Source organism: Chlorocebus sabaeus, chromosome 9 (genome assembly GCF_047675955.1).
Source record: "Chlorocebus sabaeus isolate Y175 chromosome 9, mChlSab1.0.hap1, whole genome shotgun sequence".
Classification (NCBI taxonomy): domain Eukaryota; kingdom Metazoa; phylum Chordata; class Mammalia; order Primates; family Cercopithecidae; genus Chlorocebus; species Chlorocebus sabaeus.
In genome coordinates, this window is record NC_132912.1 from 12,511,343 (window position 1) to 12,529,320 (window position 17,978).

Consider the following 17,978-nt stretch of genomic DNA (forward strand, 5'->3'; position numbering starts at 1 on the left):
AGGAGAATTGTTTCCATGAGCTCTGGAGGCTGTTCCTGAGGCCAGGGAGCAAGGGCAACACAGGAGAGAACCAGATAGGAAAGGAGGAGAAGGAAACAGAATGGGAGGAAGGGAAGGAGAAAGAAAGGACAAGAAGATGCTGATGGTGGAGCATGGGATAAGTGTCAGCTGGGATCTTAGTTGACTTATGCCCTGGTTCCCATTGTATGTATTATCTAACCTTTGGCACAAGTAAAATACACGATAGTTTTTCAAATATATTTTTTATTGAAGGGGATGCTGTTTGCCTTGGACCTTGGTAATGTGCCTCAAGTATAAGAGAGGTTCCTTAGTAATTATTCTCACCCATCCCTCTTGGAAATTGGGTTTGTGGATTTATTCTATATCTAACCTGCAAGTAAATCCTCTATTTGCTCTTCTCAGTTTGGAGAACCTTAAGCTAACCGTCTTTGAAAGACGGAAACCAGCATTGAGGTCCTAGGAATGGGGATGCCAGGGTGTCGTCTGACCTCTTTAGGGTCAGGGTAGGGGTTGAGGGAGAGCAGCTGGGCTGCCTCCACTCCAGCCAAAGTCAGAACTAGGGAGAAGGTGCTGGATGAAGTTTCCTATTCCGGGAGCATATATATATATTTTTTCCTTTTACAGTGAAATTGGAACAGTCCTGGGAAAATGGGACAGGTGTCCCCAATCAAGAGACAGAGCTGTTTACCCAACTACGAGGAGGGGCCCCGAGGGAGGGGAAGTGTTGATACCTAAAATTTTCCGATCAAGAGGTCGCCCCTGCAGGTTGGGGACCAGGGAACTGGAGCACGTGGGCTGCCCTCTGACAGGTGGACACCAGGAGTGGGGTGGGCAGGCCAAAGTACAGCGGGAGACGGGAGTGCGGAGGGAATTCTCTGGGTTAGTTTTGGCAGTCCATAGGAAAGCAGGTGCCTGCCCCACCACCCGGACACCCTACTAAGCCAGCCGCGGGTGGGCCCCTCCTTCGAGGGGACTGCGGGGCAGACGATCACTTCTTTCCACTGAGTCTCTAGGAGGAGAGGGAGATGCCAGAAGGGGCCAAGCGTGAGCCAGGGCAGCCAGGCCGGCCGGGCCTGCCGGCCGCTCCAGCCCAGCACCAGGGCGCCCGCACGGCCGCCAAACACTCTCGGGAGTTTTGCTAGCAAAGGGACCACGAGGCAGCTGCTGGCGCGTCCTGCGCGTGCCCGCCCAGAGGCTCCCCGGCTTGCTCCTCGCGGGTCCGTCCCGAAACTGACGTGAAACCGATTTGGTGCAATGCGAATGAGCTCCCGCCCGCCGCCGCCTACATCCCAGCCGCCGCCGCCGCCCGTCGCCATAACAACCGGCCCCCACCCGCCCCGCGCCGCGCCCCTCGGGTCCCCCGGGCCACCGGCCACAGCGCGGGAAGGCGCCCCGCCCTCGGCGCCCCGCATCCGGCCGCCGTGCACCCCCGCCCGCCTGGCGCTTCCGAGCCACGCAGAGGCGCCCCCTCCCGCCGGAGACGGGAAAGCCCCGGCGCCCCCAGACTTGACTCGGTTTCCAGCTCCCCGAGGGCCTGGGGCTCTCCCGCGTGCGCCCCGCACCTGCCGGGGGCCCGCACTCGCCCTCGCCGGGGCTCCAGGGGGCACGACGGCCGCGGCCCGGCGCTCCTGGGAGGGGAGCGGGACATCCCCGAAGGCGGCGCGCTGGAGGCGGGGAGCGGCCGGGGCGCACGGGGAGGGCGGGGAGCCCGCGGGAGGGGGAGGAGGGGGAGGAGGGGGAGGAGGCGCGAGGTGGGGGGGAGCGCGGCTGGCGGCAGGGAGGGAGCGGGAGGGAGGCAAGAAAGTAGCAGAAAGTGAGGCTGGCAGGCGGCGGCAAAGGAGCCGGCGCGCGGCGGCGGCAGGAAGTCTGTGCCCGAGAACAGCAGAAATAAGAGCCAGGGAGGGACCGCGGCGGCGGCGGCGAGAGCGAAAGAGGAAACTGCAGAGGAGGAAGCTGCGCCGCAGCCCGAGCCGCCCGGCATCCCCGCCGCCCCTGCGCCCGCGCCGCGCCCCCGGCGCCCCCTCCCCAGCGCGCCCCCGGCCGCTCCTCCGCGCCGCGCTCGTCGGCCATGGCCCGGGAGAACGGCGAGAGCAGCTCCTCCTGGAAAAAGCAAGCTGAAGATATCAAGAAGATCTTCGAGTTCAAGGAGACCCTCGGAACGTAAGTGGGGACCGGGGAGGTGAGGGTGGAGGTGGCCGCGGCGGGGGCTGCACCGGCAGCTCCAGCTGCCGCCGCCGCCGCCACCACCGCGGCAGGAACCCAGCCTGTCACCGCGTCCTCATTGTCCCGATCTCCGCGCTGCGGAGCCCCCCGAGCTCACCCGACGCGTGGGCCTGCGACCCCCGGGTGGGCGCCGTTCCCGGGAGGGGGAGGGGGCAGCGCCGGGCTGTCAGGGAGCAGCCCACGCGGGCGCGCGACTTCCCACTTCCCCTGCTACCGCCGCCCTCTCCGCTGCCTTCTCCCCACGCGTGACTGTGGGCTGAGCATGGTGGGGATGGCTGTTTACCGGCTGTGTGCGTTTACTCGCCGTGTGCATGGGCGCACCGCGTTGGCGAGACGTGGTCACGAGAAGATCAGCCTCCAGTCATTCCCATTTCTGTCCTTACATCATGTATTCCTATGGAACTGGCATCTGCACGTACGAGGTGTAGGCAAGACTTTGGGTGGCCACGCGAGGATGGAAGGGAAGGGCTTCGCAGTGCTCAGGGTCACACGTGGGCAGAGCCTCACCTGAGGGTCTGTGCATTTCACGCGGGCTCGGCCGCACGCGCCGGGGAGCGCGTCTCCAAGGGAGGGTCTGTGCGCGTCGCTGCGCGGGCGGTGCTCTCCGGGCTGCATCGAGTCCCATGCTGATGGCTGCGTCTCAAGAAAGCAGAAATAATCCGAAGTCGATGGCAGGAACGCTCCAAGCATGTGCTGCTCAGCTCAGCTGCTGTTCCCTTTCTGCCCAGGAGTTGGGTCTTGTTTGTTTTGTGTTGGAGCGGCTCAGAATAGGTGGGGAGGCTGATAGTGAAAGAGAATCAGGATCTGCCAAATGAGTCTGAAGTTAAAGTTATTTTCTTCCCTCATACGATCAGTATTTGTTGTGCATCAGTATCGGCCAGTGTATGTGTATTCACGCACAAGTGTGCAGTCTGAAGTGCACATTTTGCAGGGGTTCAGGGAGGTGTTGATTAGGCTGGGAAGAGAAAGGAGCTATTTCCTGGGATAAATCAGTGCGTTGTCGGGTGCTCTTTCTTTCCTTCCTCCTTTTTTTTCCATGTGCTTGTTTTTGTGCTTAGTTTTTTTCCAGCACCACATTACCCAGATTGTCTTCACCTCCAGGCTCGGGGTCTGCTGCTGTTCAGTCATTTCCCCCCAACCCCACGCAGATCTGCAGGAGGTCCCTTGGAGTGAAGTTGTGAGGGTGGCGTTCCCAGCCCTGCTTCTGATTCCCAGGAAGGCGCACGCTGAGGATTAGAGCGGGGTCTGCCTGCTGTGGTTGTTGCCTTTCAGGGAGGGCACCTATTTGCTACCTTTGTTGGAATGAAAACAGAAAAAGATGTAGCTTTTTAATAAATAGGGGTTTGGGGTTGCCTCTCAGTGCAGCCAGGTAAGGGGTTAATTTGGGTCAAAACTTTTGAAAATTGCCACTGAGGTTTATTTGGGTTTGGGGTTGTGATTCTGAGATGCTCAAGTTACTGAGAGACAAGAAAGCATGGCCTTTGCTTGTCATCCAGGACCCGCGCTGTGGCCGCCGATGAGGGAATGGGAGAGTGTGGGGACCCACCCTGTGTGAATGTCTTCCTGTGCATGGCTTGTTCCCACCCGAGCCCACCCACACTGGCTTCTTGCCTGTAGCCTCGGGGTGACTGATGCCCTGTCCCCTAACTGACGCCTGCAGCTGCACCTCTGCAGTGGCAGGGCTGTGAGGCTCCGAGCTGTGGCTCTTGCTGGAGCACCGTGTTTGGAGATGACTGCGGGTGGCTTCCACCTTGGGGAAAAATGGGGATTTGCCTTCTGGTGCCAAAGTGCATCTCTGGCAGAACAGCCTCTTGGACTCCAGCCATGTTCGGTGAGCTTTGGGAACAGGTCCCTCTTAGGGTCCCAAAGCATTCCCTTCTGCCTGGGATGGAATTCTTTGCAAAGGAGCTTCCTGCTGTAGCTCCGGCAGGGGACCTAGAAGAATGATAGAGAAACAGTGCGATAATCAAGATGTTTTTACTCGACATAATAATCATGGTAATCATAGATGGTATTCTGAAATGTATACCCAAGATCAGGTCTTATTTTACATGCCTTATGTGTATTAACTCATTTAAATTCAGAGTAACCTTACGAAGTAGGTATTTACCATTATACCCAATTTGCAGATGAGAAAACTAAGGTGGCAGAGATATTATGTGAGCTACCACACCTTAGCTAGCTATTAAGTGGCAGAGCTGGTATCTGTGAACAGATAGACAGAGCCACTTTTGATTATCCATACAGGGTTGACACACTTTGTAGATATTGTAATGGCAAATGTTGAGTAAATAATTTGACTTAACTTTAGTATTTGGAACACGAACTTTAATATTAACGTAAAGAAAACATATTGGGCTGGGCGTGGTGGCTCACACCTGTAATCCCAGAACTTTGGGAGGCTAAGGCGAGCTGATCACTTGAAGTTAGGAGTTTGAGACGAGCCTGGCCAACATGGTGAAACCCTGTCGCTACTAACAATACAAAAATTAGCTGGGTGTGGTGGCGCATGCCTATAATTTCAGCTACTCGGGAGACTGAGGCAGGAGAATCGCTTGAACCCGGGAGGCGGAGGTTTCAGTGAGCCAAGATTACGCCACTGCCCTCCAGCCTGGGCTACGGAGTGAGACTCGGTCTCAAAAAAATAAGTAAGTAAATAAGAAAACATAATGATGGCAGTAATGATAGCATAGTGTTATCTAAACTTGGAAGCATTTCAGAGCTTTTGGATTGTCATCCTTTTGCCTCTGTGGACTTTCTTTTTTTTTTTCTTTTTTTTGAGAAGGAGTCGTGCTTTGTTGCCCAGGCTGGAATGCAGTGGCACGACCTCAGCTCACTGCAAGCTCTGCCTCCCGGGTTTACGCTATTCTCCTGCCTCAGCTTCCCGAGTAGCTGGGACTACAGGCACCCGCCACCACGCCCAGCTAATTTTTTTTTGTATTTCTAGTAGAGATGGGGTTTCTCCATATTAGCTAGGATGGTCTCGGTCTCCTGACCTTGTGATCCACCCGCCTTGGCCTCCCACAGTGTTGGGATTACAGGTGTGAGCCACTGCGCCTGGCTGCCTCTGTGTACTTTAAAGAAGTGGTCCCCAGTTCGAGATGCCTGCTCCACCCTGGTGACCCTGGCCTGAGTCTTAATGTGGAGTTGACTTCTCCTCCCTTCAGTGTGGATTTTGAGTCTAGTCCCTTGTCTTGTTTTGAATGAAATCTAACACAAATGAAAGGCGTCAACAATTAACCACTGGCATTCATTCCCAAAGTATGCCACAGTTCCAGTCACTTTGTTTGCCCCACTTTCTCCATACGTCTTTAAGAGACAAAGGCAGGAAAGCCTTGCGAGAAGCAGGGCTGTCAGCTCACAGTGTTCACATGCATTTAAAATAAAGCATTGCAAAGGCTGGAGGAGCACTCGCTTTGCCACACGTTGTAATCTGATATCCACTGCCTTATCCAGGTGTCTCACCTCATCGAGTCGAGCATTTACTGTTGGAAGCTAAGGGGTCAAGACAGTTAGTCTGTGTGGTTAGAGGGACCTTGCTGGAGAGTGGGGGCCGAATGGGATTGAAAGTTGGCCCAGGAGGGTGGAAAATGAAATTGAGGAAGCAAAGGGCAGCATAAGAGAAAGGACCGGGCTTTGTGGTCTGGCCTGGGTTGTCTGATGCACTCTGAGTCGGGTCTCAGGGAGAAGAAACCTTTCAACCTGTGTTGCTTCAGTGCAGCCTCCTACAAAAGGGAATCCCAGAACATAATCATATCTCTGAATAAGGTAGTGAGACTTAATTATTGTCTATTAATCAGCATGTTTTCAGACCCTGGGCACACTATGAGAGCAAATAAATGTTATGTAATGGCCAATTAGGAGGGGTACACATTTCTGTTGGTGTATTTGCCAAGGCTGTTCAGGCCATCTCTATCGTAGCTATCTTTCAGTGACTACTGAAGCAAAAAATAAAAAATAAAAGAAACCCCTAAAATACTATTCAGAGAAGTATATGGATGGGAGGAAAGCTTCGGTGTGGTGTCTAGGAAGCACCCCAGACTCATAGAAGTCACTTCTGCAATTTCCAGGCTGTGAAATGCATGTGAATGGAAAGGCCTGGGTACTTGGCACGTTACAAAATGAATCTCCCAACAAACCTCTTTTCCCTGGGAGTGCAGAACACGGCATGCCCTAGAAAATGTATCTTCATCTCCACGGGGTATGAATACATGTTTTTTGTATAGGCTGAGCATTTGAAATTGAAGTCATTCCTGTCTGTAGATGGCTGGACAAGGCATCGTGGAGGATTTGAGACTGGGTTTTAGGTCTGGTTCAGCCATGAAGGGTTTTGTGGCCTGTAGGCTGCTTGGACATTGACCTACATTACCTTCTCCCTGTCTCAGTTTCTTCATCTATAAAATCAAGGCAGGTTGAGGGTGGGAAACAGGGAACATGAGATAATTTTCTCTTGCTTTCTATTTTTTTTTTTTTTTTTGAGACAGAGTCTTGCTCTGTTGCCAGGTTGGAGTGTAGTGGCACGATCTCAGCTCACTGCAACCTCCGCCTCCCAGGTTCAAGTGATTCCCCTGCCTCAGCTTCCCAAGTAGCTGGGATTACAGGCACATGCCACCACACCTGGCTAATTTTTTATATTTTTTAGTAGAGATGGGGTTTCACTGTGTTGGCCAAGACGGTCTTGATCTCCTGACCTCGTGATCCGCCTGCCTCAGCCTCCCAACATGCTGGGATTACAGACATGAGCCACACGCTCGGCCCATGAGAAAATTTTCAAGTACCCTTGCAACCCTAAGATTTTGTGGGTCCCTGTGTAAGGAGGTCACTTGCTTTTGTTCCCTAGGGGCTTTCCTTGTATGGCAAGGTGCAGGTCATTTCTGTTTGGAGGAAACCTTTTTTTTTTTTTTTTTTTTTTAAAGACAGACTGTGCTCTGTCACCCAGGCTGGAGTGCAGTGGTGCGATCATAGCTCACTGCAGCCTCAAACTCCTGGGCTCAAGTGATTCTCCTTCCTGAACCTCCCGAGTAGCTAGGACTGTAGGTGTGCACCACCATACCTGGCTAATTTTTTTTATTTTTTGTAGAGACAGAGTCTTGCTGTGTTGCCCAGTCTGGTCTCAAACTCCTGGCCTCAAGTGATCCTCCCACTTTGGCCTCCCAAAGTGCTGGGATGACAGGCACGTGCCACTGCACTTGGCTCTGGAGGGACATTTTTGTGACCGTACTAGTAGCACAACAAGAGCTCAGGACCAGCACCCTGATCCCACTTCGTGTCAATAGCAGTGTGTCTCCTTTTTCATGAAATGAGTGCCTGCTGGGTGCTGCTTTGGGAAGACTATAAATAGAAACTTCCATGGGTCAAGCGCCATCTTTTCCCACTCATCTCATACTACGCTACTTATTCTGAAACTGCCCAATAAATATACCTATTAAGGATACAGATGATTGGTTTGTCTGAAAGTCCAGATGGAAAACAGACTCAACTTTTCTTTTTTGGTATATATGTGTTTATGTGTGTGTGTGCGTGTGTGTGTGTGTGGTGGGGGAGATAACGCATAGACACTCGAGGTGGTTCGTATATTTGACTGGTGGATTTCATAGTTGTTTTCCTGGGGTTACTCAGAATTTGAGAGTCCGTGAGAAGCATTAGGAAGAACATTACTGAGAAAAAAGGAGGGGCGGGAAGCCCCTAGACTTCTCCCCGAGGGTATCCCCGCTGCAGTCTTCCTTAGACGTTTGGATTCCCCAGTCCTCTTGTTTTGAGGCGTGATATAAATTCAGCCTCTCATACATTTAAAAATATCGGTTGAACACCTGCTATATTCTAGGCACTGAGGAGACGGCAGTGAGCAGACGAGAATGCCTGCTCTCCTGGAGCCACAGAAAATACAAGGAGCAAAGAAGGGAAAGGAACAGCACGTTAGAAGCTGCAGGTTAGGCAGGAACCAAGAGCCACAGTGGATGTGTGGGGTGGGGCGATGGCAGCTTGAGGTGACACTTGAATTCAGATCTGGAAAGAGCCATGGGACTGTCTGAACGTAGACTCTTCCGGTCAAAGGCGGCCACAAGGGCAAGTGCCTGATGTGGGAGCCTGCCTGGAATTTTTTTTTTTTTTGAGACAGGGTCTCAAGCCGTCACCAGGTCAGAGTGTAGTGGCATAATTATAGCTCACTGCAGCCTCAACTTCCTGGGTTCCAGCGATCCTCCTGCCTTAGCCTCCCGAGTAGCTGGTACTGCAGGTGTACATCACCACACCTGGCTGATTTTTTTTTATTTTTGTAGAGATAGGATCTTGCCTTGTTGCCCAGGCTGGTCTCTAACTTTTGAGCTCAAGCGATCCTCCCACCTCAGCCTCCCAAAATGCTGGGATTATAGGTGTGAGCCACCACGCCTGGCCATGCCTGGCATTTTTGAGGCCCAGTGGCTTCCAGGAGGCCATGCGGCCAAGGGGGAGGAGTAAGGGGAGCTAAGGTGAGAGAGAGATGGGGGGAGGGTGAGGACAAGGGGGGTGTGGAAGGGCAGGTTGACAAGGGCCTCATAGGCTGCAGTGAAGACTTTGGCTTTAGCTCTAAGAGAAATGGAGAACCTTGGAGGGTTTTGAGCAGGGGAGTGACTTGGTCTGATTTGTGCTTTTAATGATCCCTGGGGTGACTGTGTTGGGAACAGAGGGTTGGGGTTCAAGGGCAGAAGTGGGGAGATCAGTTAGGCTCTTGCAGTGATCCAGCTGAGAGGTAATGGTGTTTAGAATTGGGAAGCAGCATGGAGGTAATGAGAAGTGATTGGATTCTGGATGTGTTGTGTTTTTTTTTGTTTTTTGTTTTTTTTTTTTTTGAGACAAAGTCTCGCCCAGGCTGGAGTCCCAGCTACTAGGGAGGCTGAGGCAGGAGAATGGCATGAACCCGGGAGGTGGAGCTTGTAGTGAGCCGAGATCGTGCCACTGCACTCCAGCCTGGGTGACAGAGCGAGACCCCATCTCAAAATAATAAAATAAAATAAAATAAAATAAAATAAAATAAAATAAAATAAAATAAAATAAAATAAAATAAAATAAAATAAAATAAAATAAAATAAAATAAAATAAAATAAAATAAAATAAAATAAAATAAAATAAAATAAAATAAAATAAAATAAAATAAAATAAAATAAAATAAAATAAAATAAAATAAAATAAAATAAAATAAAATAAAATAAAATAAAATAAAATAAAATAAAATAAAATAAAATAAAAATGTTAGTCGGGCAGTAGAGTGCAGTGGGCGCGATCTTGGCTCACTGCAATCTCTGCCTCGCAGATTCAAGTGATTCTCCTGCCTCAGCCTCCTGAGTAGCGGGGATTACAGGTGTGCACCACCACGCCCAGCTAATTTTTGTATTTTTTTAGTAGAGATGAGGTTTCACCATATTGGCCAGCAAGGTCTCGATCTCCTGACCTCGTGATCCGCCCGCCTTTGCCTCCCAAAGTGCTGGGATTACAGGCGTGAGCCACCGCACCCGGCTGGATTCCGGATGTGTTTTAAAGGTGGACCTGGTAGGAATTGCTGGTAGACTGGATGTGGGGTTTGAGATTCTCCCAGGACTTGAGGTTGGAAGAACAGTTCATTTGGTGGTTTTGTTCGGTTTCACCAAGAATTCTCGGAGCACCTGCTCTGTCTGCCCATTGTGGGTGCCCTTGTGTTGGGAGACTCTGGAAACAGTTTACAGGGGCAGGCTCATAGCCTTGGGCTTCTCAGCTCCCCCGGGGAGGGATTCTGAATTTGAAGATGAAATTCTCAGAGGGACTTCGAGGTACCTCCTCTTTTGTCACAGTAGGAAACGCCTGTGATAGGCTGGAAATGTTAGCAGAGGAAAGAGCTGCTTAATTCTGTGAAAGTGCTGTTTTGTGCCTTTAGAATTATCAGTAGGAAGAGCTAAATCAGGCCGGGCGGGGTGGCTCACGCCTGTAATTCCAGCACTTTGGGAGGCTGAGGTGGGCGGGATCACCTGAGGTCGGGAGTTCGAGACCAGCTTGACCAATATGGAGAAACCCCGTCTCTACTAATGATACAAAAATTAGCCAGGCGTGATGGCGCATGCCTGTAATCCCAGCTACTCGGGAGACTGAGGCACGAGAATCACTTGAAGCTGGGAGGTGGAGGTTGCGGTGAGCTGAGATTGTGCCATTGCACTCTAGTTTGAGCAACAAGAGCAAAACTCTGTCTCAAAAAAAAAAAAGAAAAAAGAAAAAAGAAAAAAAAAGAGCTAGATCACTTTGACAGGTGGGCCTTTAACCTCTAACTGTCCAAGTTGACTTGGGAATTCAAAGCCCAAACGCTTTCAGTGAGAAATATAATAAATGCGAGAACTCTTACTACTCCTTTTCTTTGACAGGATGTTTTATATTTTGTGTTTTGTTTTTTTTTTTTTTTAAAACAAGATATTGCTATGTCTCCCAGGCTGGAGTGTAGTGATGTGATCGTAACTCACTGCAGCCTTGAATTTGTGGGCGCACATGATCCTCCCACCTCAGCCTCCTGAGTAGCTGCAACTACAGGCCCACACCACTACACCCGACTAATTTTATTTTAATTTCTTTTTATTTTTATTTTGAGACAGAGTCTCACTCTGTCGCCCAGGCTGGAGTGCAGTGGTGCCATCTCGGCTCACCGCAAGCTCCACCTCCTGGGTTCACGCCATTCTCCTGCCTCAGCCTCCCTAGTAGCTGGGACTACAGGCGCCCGCCACCACGCCCGGCTAATATTTTGTATTTTTATTAGAGACAGGGTTTCACTGTGTTAGCCAGGATGGTCTCGATCTGTCTCGGTCCTCCAAAGTGCTGGGATTACAGGCGTGAGCCACTGCACCCGGCCTAATTTTATTTTTTGTAGAGATGGGGTCACACCATATTGCCCAGACTGGTCTCAAACTCCTGGGCTCAAGCGATCCACCTGCCTCAGTCTTCCTAAGTGCCGGGATTATAGGTGTGAGCCACCATGTCTGGCTTAAAAGTTTTTTTTAATTGAAAAAAGATAACAGGCTGGGTGCTGTAGCTCATGCCTGTAATACCCGAACACTTTGGGAGGCCAAGGTGGGCTGATCATTTTTTTTTTTTTTTGTAGTTAGCTATTTAATGAGGTTCTTAAGACATTTAGAACACCAATTTGTGAGGCTCAATTCCATTCGTCAGGGCAAACAGATTGCAGGTGGCCCTGGAGCTGAGGAACAGCTTTCATTTTTGGTAGAATTTGTGAGTCCACAGCTTTCTGATCAATCTTGCGCTGCTCTGTAATCTCATATTTCTCTTTTTCTGTGTCGAAGATCTCAGCTTCCTGGTGTCTGGGCTTCCGCAGCTGCTGCTGCTTGAAGTAAGTGTCAGTAAGATGTTTTGGGATTTTGACATTGCTGATACGATTTTGGTTGAGGTGGCAATGACAAATTTCTGGTGTGTTCTTCGTAGAGAAACTCGATTGAGGACCAGAGGTCCAGTCACAAGTAACAAGCCACTAGCCAGCTGCTTCAGAAAAACCACCCTCTTGCCTCTGTGGCATCCAGTGAGGAGGGTCAGAATGGTCCTGGGGGTAATGCTGGCTCGCAGTTTTCTCACGTGCTGACTGAAGGGTTTGTTGCCGTGGCTCAACAGCTTTCGAGGCACATCTTCAGTAGGATAATATCTAGGCATTTTGCGAAGTTTAACCACCCGGGTACCGCCGTTCTTGTCACCACCAACTGGTTTTGTAAGAGTTGCAAGAACCTTCTCCTTCTTTTTCTTTTCAACCTTAGACTTAGCGGCTGAGTACTTCCTCTTATACCTGGCCTTTCTGGAATACACGGCAGATGGGGAATACCTGCCAATTCCTCTGACAAGGACAGGGTTGCGGCTGCAATGGGGCTTCCCCTTCTTGGGCTTCTTAGCCTTGGGGTTACCCTTTTCCACCTTGCCACCAGCATCAGCCTTCTTGGCTTCGGGTTTCTTCTCTTTAGTATCTGGCTTCTCAACTTTTTCACCTGCCATCTTGCAAGATGGGAAAGAGGTGGGCTGATCATTTGAGGTCAGGAGTTCAAGACCAGCCTGGCCAGCATGGTGAAACCTTGTCTCTACTGAAAATACAGAAAATTAGCTGGGTGTGGTGCCGTGCACCTGTAGTCCCAGCTACTTGGGAGGCTGAGGCAGGAGAATTGCTTGAACTGGGAGGTGAAGATTTCAGTGAGCCGAGATTGCACCACTGCACTCCAGCCTGGGTGACAGAGCGAGACTCGGTCTCAAAAAAAAAAGGAAAAAAGGTAAAGATAACAAACTTCAGTGTCCTTGTTGATTAGTAACATAAGATCTGGGAAATGGGAGTTTGGGTAGAGTTTGTTCCCAGATAAGCTAATGATGACTGTGTCTCAAGTACAAATTTCTGGTTCAAACTTGGCCACTGAATGGACAGTAACTAGGTTTGGCTGGTGCCAGGTGGACATTTGTGTGCTCTCAGGGGAGGATTTTAGGGGTTAACTTGTGGAGTTTTTCTTTGGCTGGGTCTCTGTAAATCTCTTTAATCTTTCCTTTCCCTGAATAAATCTCCTTAAATCCCCTTCAATCTCTCTCCTCCTGCTTCTCCTCCTCCTCTTTCCTCTGGGAGGGCTTAGGCATTGGTCCAACAGAGAGTTGTCACATTACTGGTCAACTTGCCCACCGGCGATATGTTTCCTTTTTTAAATTTTTTAATTTAAATTTTATTTTATTTTATTTTAGTTTACTTTAGTTTAGTTTAGTTTTTGAGACAGAGTCTCGCTCTGTCACCCAGGCTGGGGTGCAGTGGCCAGATCTCAGCTCACTGCAAGCTCCGCCTCCCGGGTTTACGCCATTCTCCTGCCTCAGCCTCCCGAGTAGCTGGGACTACAGGCGCCCGCCACCTCGCCCAGCTAGTTTTTTGTATTTTTTTAGTAGAGACGGGGTTTCACCGTGTTAGTCCGGATGGTCTTGATCTCCTGACCTTGCGATCCGCCTGTTTCGGCCGCCCAAAGTGCTGGGATTACAGGCTTGAGCCACCGCGCCTGGCCTAAATTTTATTTTTTGAGATGGAGTCTTGCTCTGTCATCCAGGCTAGAATGCAATGGCGCGATTTTGGTTCACTGCAACCTCCGCCTCCTGGGTTCAAGCGATTCTCCTGCCTCGGTCTCCCGAGTAGGTGGGACTACAGGTGCATGCCACCACACCCGGCTAATTTTTATATTTTTGGTAGAGATGATGTTTCAACATGTTGCCCAGGCTGGTCTAGATTTCCTGACACCAAGTGATCTGCTCGCCTCAGCCTCACAAAGTGGTGGGATTACAGGCATGAGCCACTCCGCTTGGCCATTATGTTTCTTTAATTAATGAAGGAACTGCTTATAGGCAGCCACCATGAAGCTGGTGCCCGAGTCAGCAGACCCAAGTTATTTTCCTGATGCAAGATGGTCAATTCCGTGCTTATTTAGTTCAGGAGGGCACATGGACTCCGGATTCCAGCCTGATCTCGGTTCATGTTCTCTATGCCCCTTTGACTTTCTGTGGTGAGGGAGATCTCTTTTTCTTTGGGGTAGTTTTTATTAGATCTCACTTGATTTTCTTTTCTTTTTCTTTTTGGTTTATTATGCAGTGTATTGATTATTCAGGCTCCAGTTAGATCAAAGGTAACCTCCAAATACATGCCATTGGTCAAGTTCATTACGCCACAGACCAAGTTCATTTTATATCTTCAGCTATCATTTCTGCATGTCTTGTGCTATTTTTCCAAATCTTTCAGCAGGACTTAGAAGTGGAGAGGATTCCAGCCTGGAGTGCTGGCTCACAACTGTAATCCCAGCACTTTGGGAGACTGAGGCAGAAGGATCACTTGAGGCTGCAGTGAGCTATGATGGTACCAGTACACTCCAGCCTGGGTGACAGAGAGAGACCGTGTCCCCACCGAGAAAAAAAAGAAAAAAGAAATGGGGGACCAGGTGCAGTGGCTCATGCCTGTAATCATAGCACTTTGGGAGGCCGAGGTGGGTGGATCACCTGAGGTCAGGAGTTCCAGACCAGCCTGGCCAACATGGTAAAACCTCATCTCTACTAAAAACACAAAAATTAACTGGCATGGTGTTGCATGCCTGTAATCCCAGCTACTCAGGAGGCTGAGGCATGAGAAACGCTTGAGGTTGCTGCGAGCTGAGATTGTGCCACTACACTCCAGCCTGGGCGACAGAGTGAGACTCTGTCTCAAAAAATAAAAGAGAAAAGAAATGGGGGATTCTGGCTCCTGGTTAACACTGAACCTTGAGAGCAAACCTTTCATCGGGTATGTGTGCTGAGGCCAGGTAGGGGAGGCAATGGAACGTAATAGAAAGATGGTTCTGGTGCAGGCATTCATAGCTGAATGCCTCTGGATCGATTCCTTAATCTCTCTGCGTTTAAGAGGGAGATAGGAGTTGCTGGCTGGTGGGATTGTTGTAAGGATTCAGTGATGTATGTGACGTACCTGGCACATAACTGGGATTGAAGGTACAGTAACTATCATCAAGCTATAGTTACCTCCAGCAGCTGAGGTTGGTCTCCGTTGGACATTTGGGGCCGATTCCGGTGGGGAAGAACACATCAGTATCTGTTGGAAATTGACTTTTGGAAGCTCTTGTTGCAAATGGGCAGGATGGTGCATATTTACCCTCCCCCAAAATTTATGGTTTCAGAAATCATAAACAATTCTTCAGCCAGCCAGGGAAGACCGATCCACAGTTGTTCTTCCCGGTACAGTGAGTAGCTAACAGCGTACTTGGAGGTTACTCGGATATGGGTGGAAATCCTGAGTCCACAGCTTCCTAGCTGTATGGCTTTGGGCCAATTATGTTACCATTCTGAGCCTCATGTCCTCATCTGTAAAACAGGATAACACTTGGACCTAATGTGAGGCTTGTGAAGATGAAGTGAGGATGCACGCGAACCACTGAGAGCCGTGTGTGGCACGTGGGTGTGTGCGCAGTCAGTGCCTGCTCTCTGTCATTTGTCCCTGTTCCTCGGAGGCCATTTCCATGGATTTGGAAGGCCCGCTGAGCCATTCAACATTTGCTCCCAACAGGGGTGATTAGTTCATGTAATGCTAGCATTAAGCAAAAGACTCTGCCTGAAATGTCCTCTGGCCCAGCTCCGGTGCTGGAGTGACCTAGTTAGCTGTGTGTCCCAGGCTCAGCCCTCCCTCTGGGCAGCTTCTCGGCTTTTTTTTTTTTTTCTCTGCACCTCTCCCTGCACCCTTAGCTGTTTTTTTAAAAACTCTGTCGCTCTCTCCATCAGCCTGGGGAAGAGTCGCTTCTCACTGGACGGAGGTCTGCAGGCAGCCTGTGGGTTCTCTTTGATTCAACATACTTTTCTTTTCGGAAAATTGCTTCAGTCTTTCTGCTTTGTTTCTTATTGAAACTCATGTTTTGATTTGATGACTCAAGGAACTTCCTTACGGTGTCTAACCATCATGGAGTTTCGTAGTTTAAAACCTATAGGTACTGAATTTAATGCTAGAGTATTTAAAAATGGCAGCATACGTGTGTGTGTACCACATAAGCATATGTAACCATTGATTTAAAATATTCTTTTGGGGGATTTTTGCATGGGAGGTGGGAGAAGATCTCAAAAGCTTTAAATGTCCCAGGTCACAGGATGTTAGTGTAACACTTGGGGAGCTAATTTCCGAATCAACCATGATTTCTCCTCTTGACCTGTCCATTTTAGTCCCTGTGGCAGCCAGACAATGTCCGGGATCTTGATTTATTGGTGCCTCTATCACAGGCTGAGCAGAGGAAGAGAAAGCTCCTCCAACTGAAAGTAGTCAATATTTCTAGTTGTTGAGAGGACCTTTCTCTGTCTTTCATGACCACAACACAGATCACTGAAATTGGTTTTACAATAAATTGGATTTGGTGCCGTAAATGGAATCCTAAAGGCATTGTGTTAAATAAAACCTCAGACAGTTTCTGTTGTTCAAGTGGCAGTCTTGCCTGCCTCCCCACACAACCCTGTCCCTTTGTACAAGGCCCAAAGTGTTGTGAAAAAGAAAAACCCTAAACCTTTGTAGCTTTGGAAAATTTGTGGATGGAGAGAAGAGAAGCTGTACGAAGCCAGGAGGTATCGGAGTGACCAGCCGGCCAGTGTCCCCTGCCCCCAAATGTCCTCCCATTTATGGGCTAATACTTCCTTAACCTTGAAAAAAGACTGCTTCAAATTTGCCTTAAAACTTGAGAAGATATAACTACCTCGAAATAGGTTGAGAGGCTGCCAGTCATTTACTATGTAAGTGATTTTAAGGAAAGAACTTTTTCTCAGTACTTGATTAGCATTTGAATGGGAGGCAGAAGGAAGAAGTAATTTCGTTCCTGGAGGCTCAAATGGGTCGCAGACTGGGGAGTTGAGGGCTGAGTGAGGCAAGGTGGGAATGATGCACTGGGTCTTTGGGGAAAAGGACCCGCAAGCCAGCCTACATCAACTGTTGCCAAATTGGGTCCTAAACTGTCCTGGGCTCTGGAAAGGGAGGCTACTGTGTCGCTGCCTCTCCGAATCTTCCTTTCTTCCAGGGCCAGGCCGGGACTGCAGATACCGTCACAGCTCTCCGTGGATGCCAGGGCTTCTTTAGGTCGGAATAGGCTCCAGGTCACCATGAAAAATTCCACTTCTGTAAGAAAACACGCCTCAAAACAACAACAACAACAAGAAGCTTTCAGTGATCTCTGGGAACAGATTTTGTGTATAAGTTGGGGACAGCCTGTATTTGGCAATAATGTACAAGAATTATGCTCCTTGGGTGTTTTGGGTGTGTGTTAGCATGGTCAGCAAAAATGGAGTTTGAGGCCCTAGTCGTGATGGACAGACAATGTTGGCTTTCTGTGGCCTTTTCAGCTTATTTGACAAATGGATATATATTCGATATAATAACAGGACTTCCTATTTGACTGTTTTTTTTTTTGAGATGGAATCTTGCTCTGTCGCCCAGGCAGGAGTGCAGTGGTGTGATCTCGGCTCACTGCAGTCTCCGCCTCCCGGGTTCAAGCTACTCTGGTGTCTCAGCCTCCCAAGTGTATAGGATTACAGGCATGCACCACCACACCCAGCTAATTTTTATACTTCTAGTAGAGACGGGGTTTCACTATGTTGGCCAGGCTGGTCTTGATCTCCTGACCTCAAATGACCCACCCACCTCGGCCTCCCAAAGTGCTGGGATTACAGGCGTGAGCCACCGTGCCTAGCCTATTTGACTGTTTTTTAAAAACTGGTTAAACATCTCCTCCAGCCATCGAATATAGCTGACTGATATTACCTAAGTGTGGGGCTCCATCTCCTGGCTTTGGAGCCCCCCACCCTCTGTCTCTGTACAGGGAAGCTGCTTCTTTCTTTCTTTGCCCTTCTTTCTTGCCTATTAAACTCTCCACTCCTTAAAACAAAAAACAAAACAAAACAAAACAAATTGTGGTTAAAAAATATATAGCATAAAACTTGCCATTGTAACCATTTTGAAGTGTGCAGTTCTGTGGCGTTAGCACATTACAGCATTGACCAACCATCGCCACCGCCAATCTCCAGAACCCTTTCATCTTCCCACGTTGAACCTCCACTCCACCTATGAAATACTAACTCCTCATTCCCTCCTCCCTCACCCTCTGATACACACCTTTCCACCATCTGTCTCAGTGAATTTCGCTACTTTAGGTACCACATAGAAGTAGAATCATGTGATACAGTCATCCCTTGGTATCTCCTGGGGACTGTTTGCAGAATCACCC

The 17,978-nt window shown here is 49.5% G+C and overlaps 1 protein-coding gene and 1 pseudogene across 4 annotated transcripts in view; one reads left to right on the plus strand and one right to left on the minus strand.

Annotated features, from left to right (window-relative positions):
* The first annotated feature begins 1,773 nt into the window (after positions 1–1,773).
* Positions 1,774–17,978, plus strand: part of CAMK1D (calcium/calmodulin dependent protein kinase ID) — a 490,514-nt gene continuing 474,309 nt past the window's right edge. For all 4 annotated transcript variants that reach the window (XM_008002265.3, XM_008002267.3, XM_008002270.3 and 1 more), the window contains exon 1: positions 1,774–2,181. In XM_008002265.3, the coding sequence (XP_008000456.1) occupies positions 2,090–2,181 (92 nt within the window). In that variant the 5' untranslated portion in view covers positions 1,774–2,089. The remainder of the gene's footprint in view (positions 2,182–17,978) is intronic.
* On the minus strand, positions 11,350–12,247 carry LOC103237897 (large ribosomal subunit protein eL6 pseudogene; annotated as a pseudogene).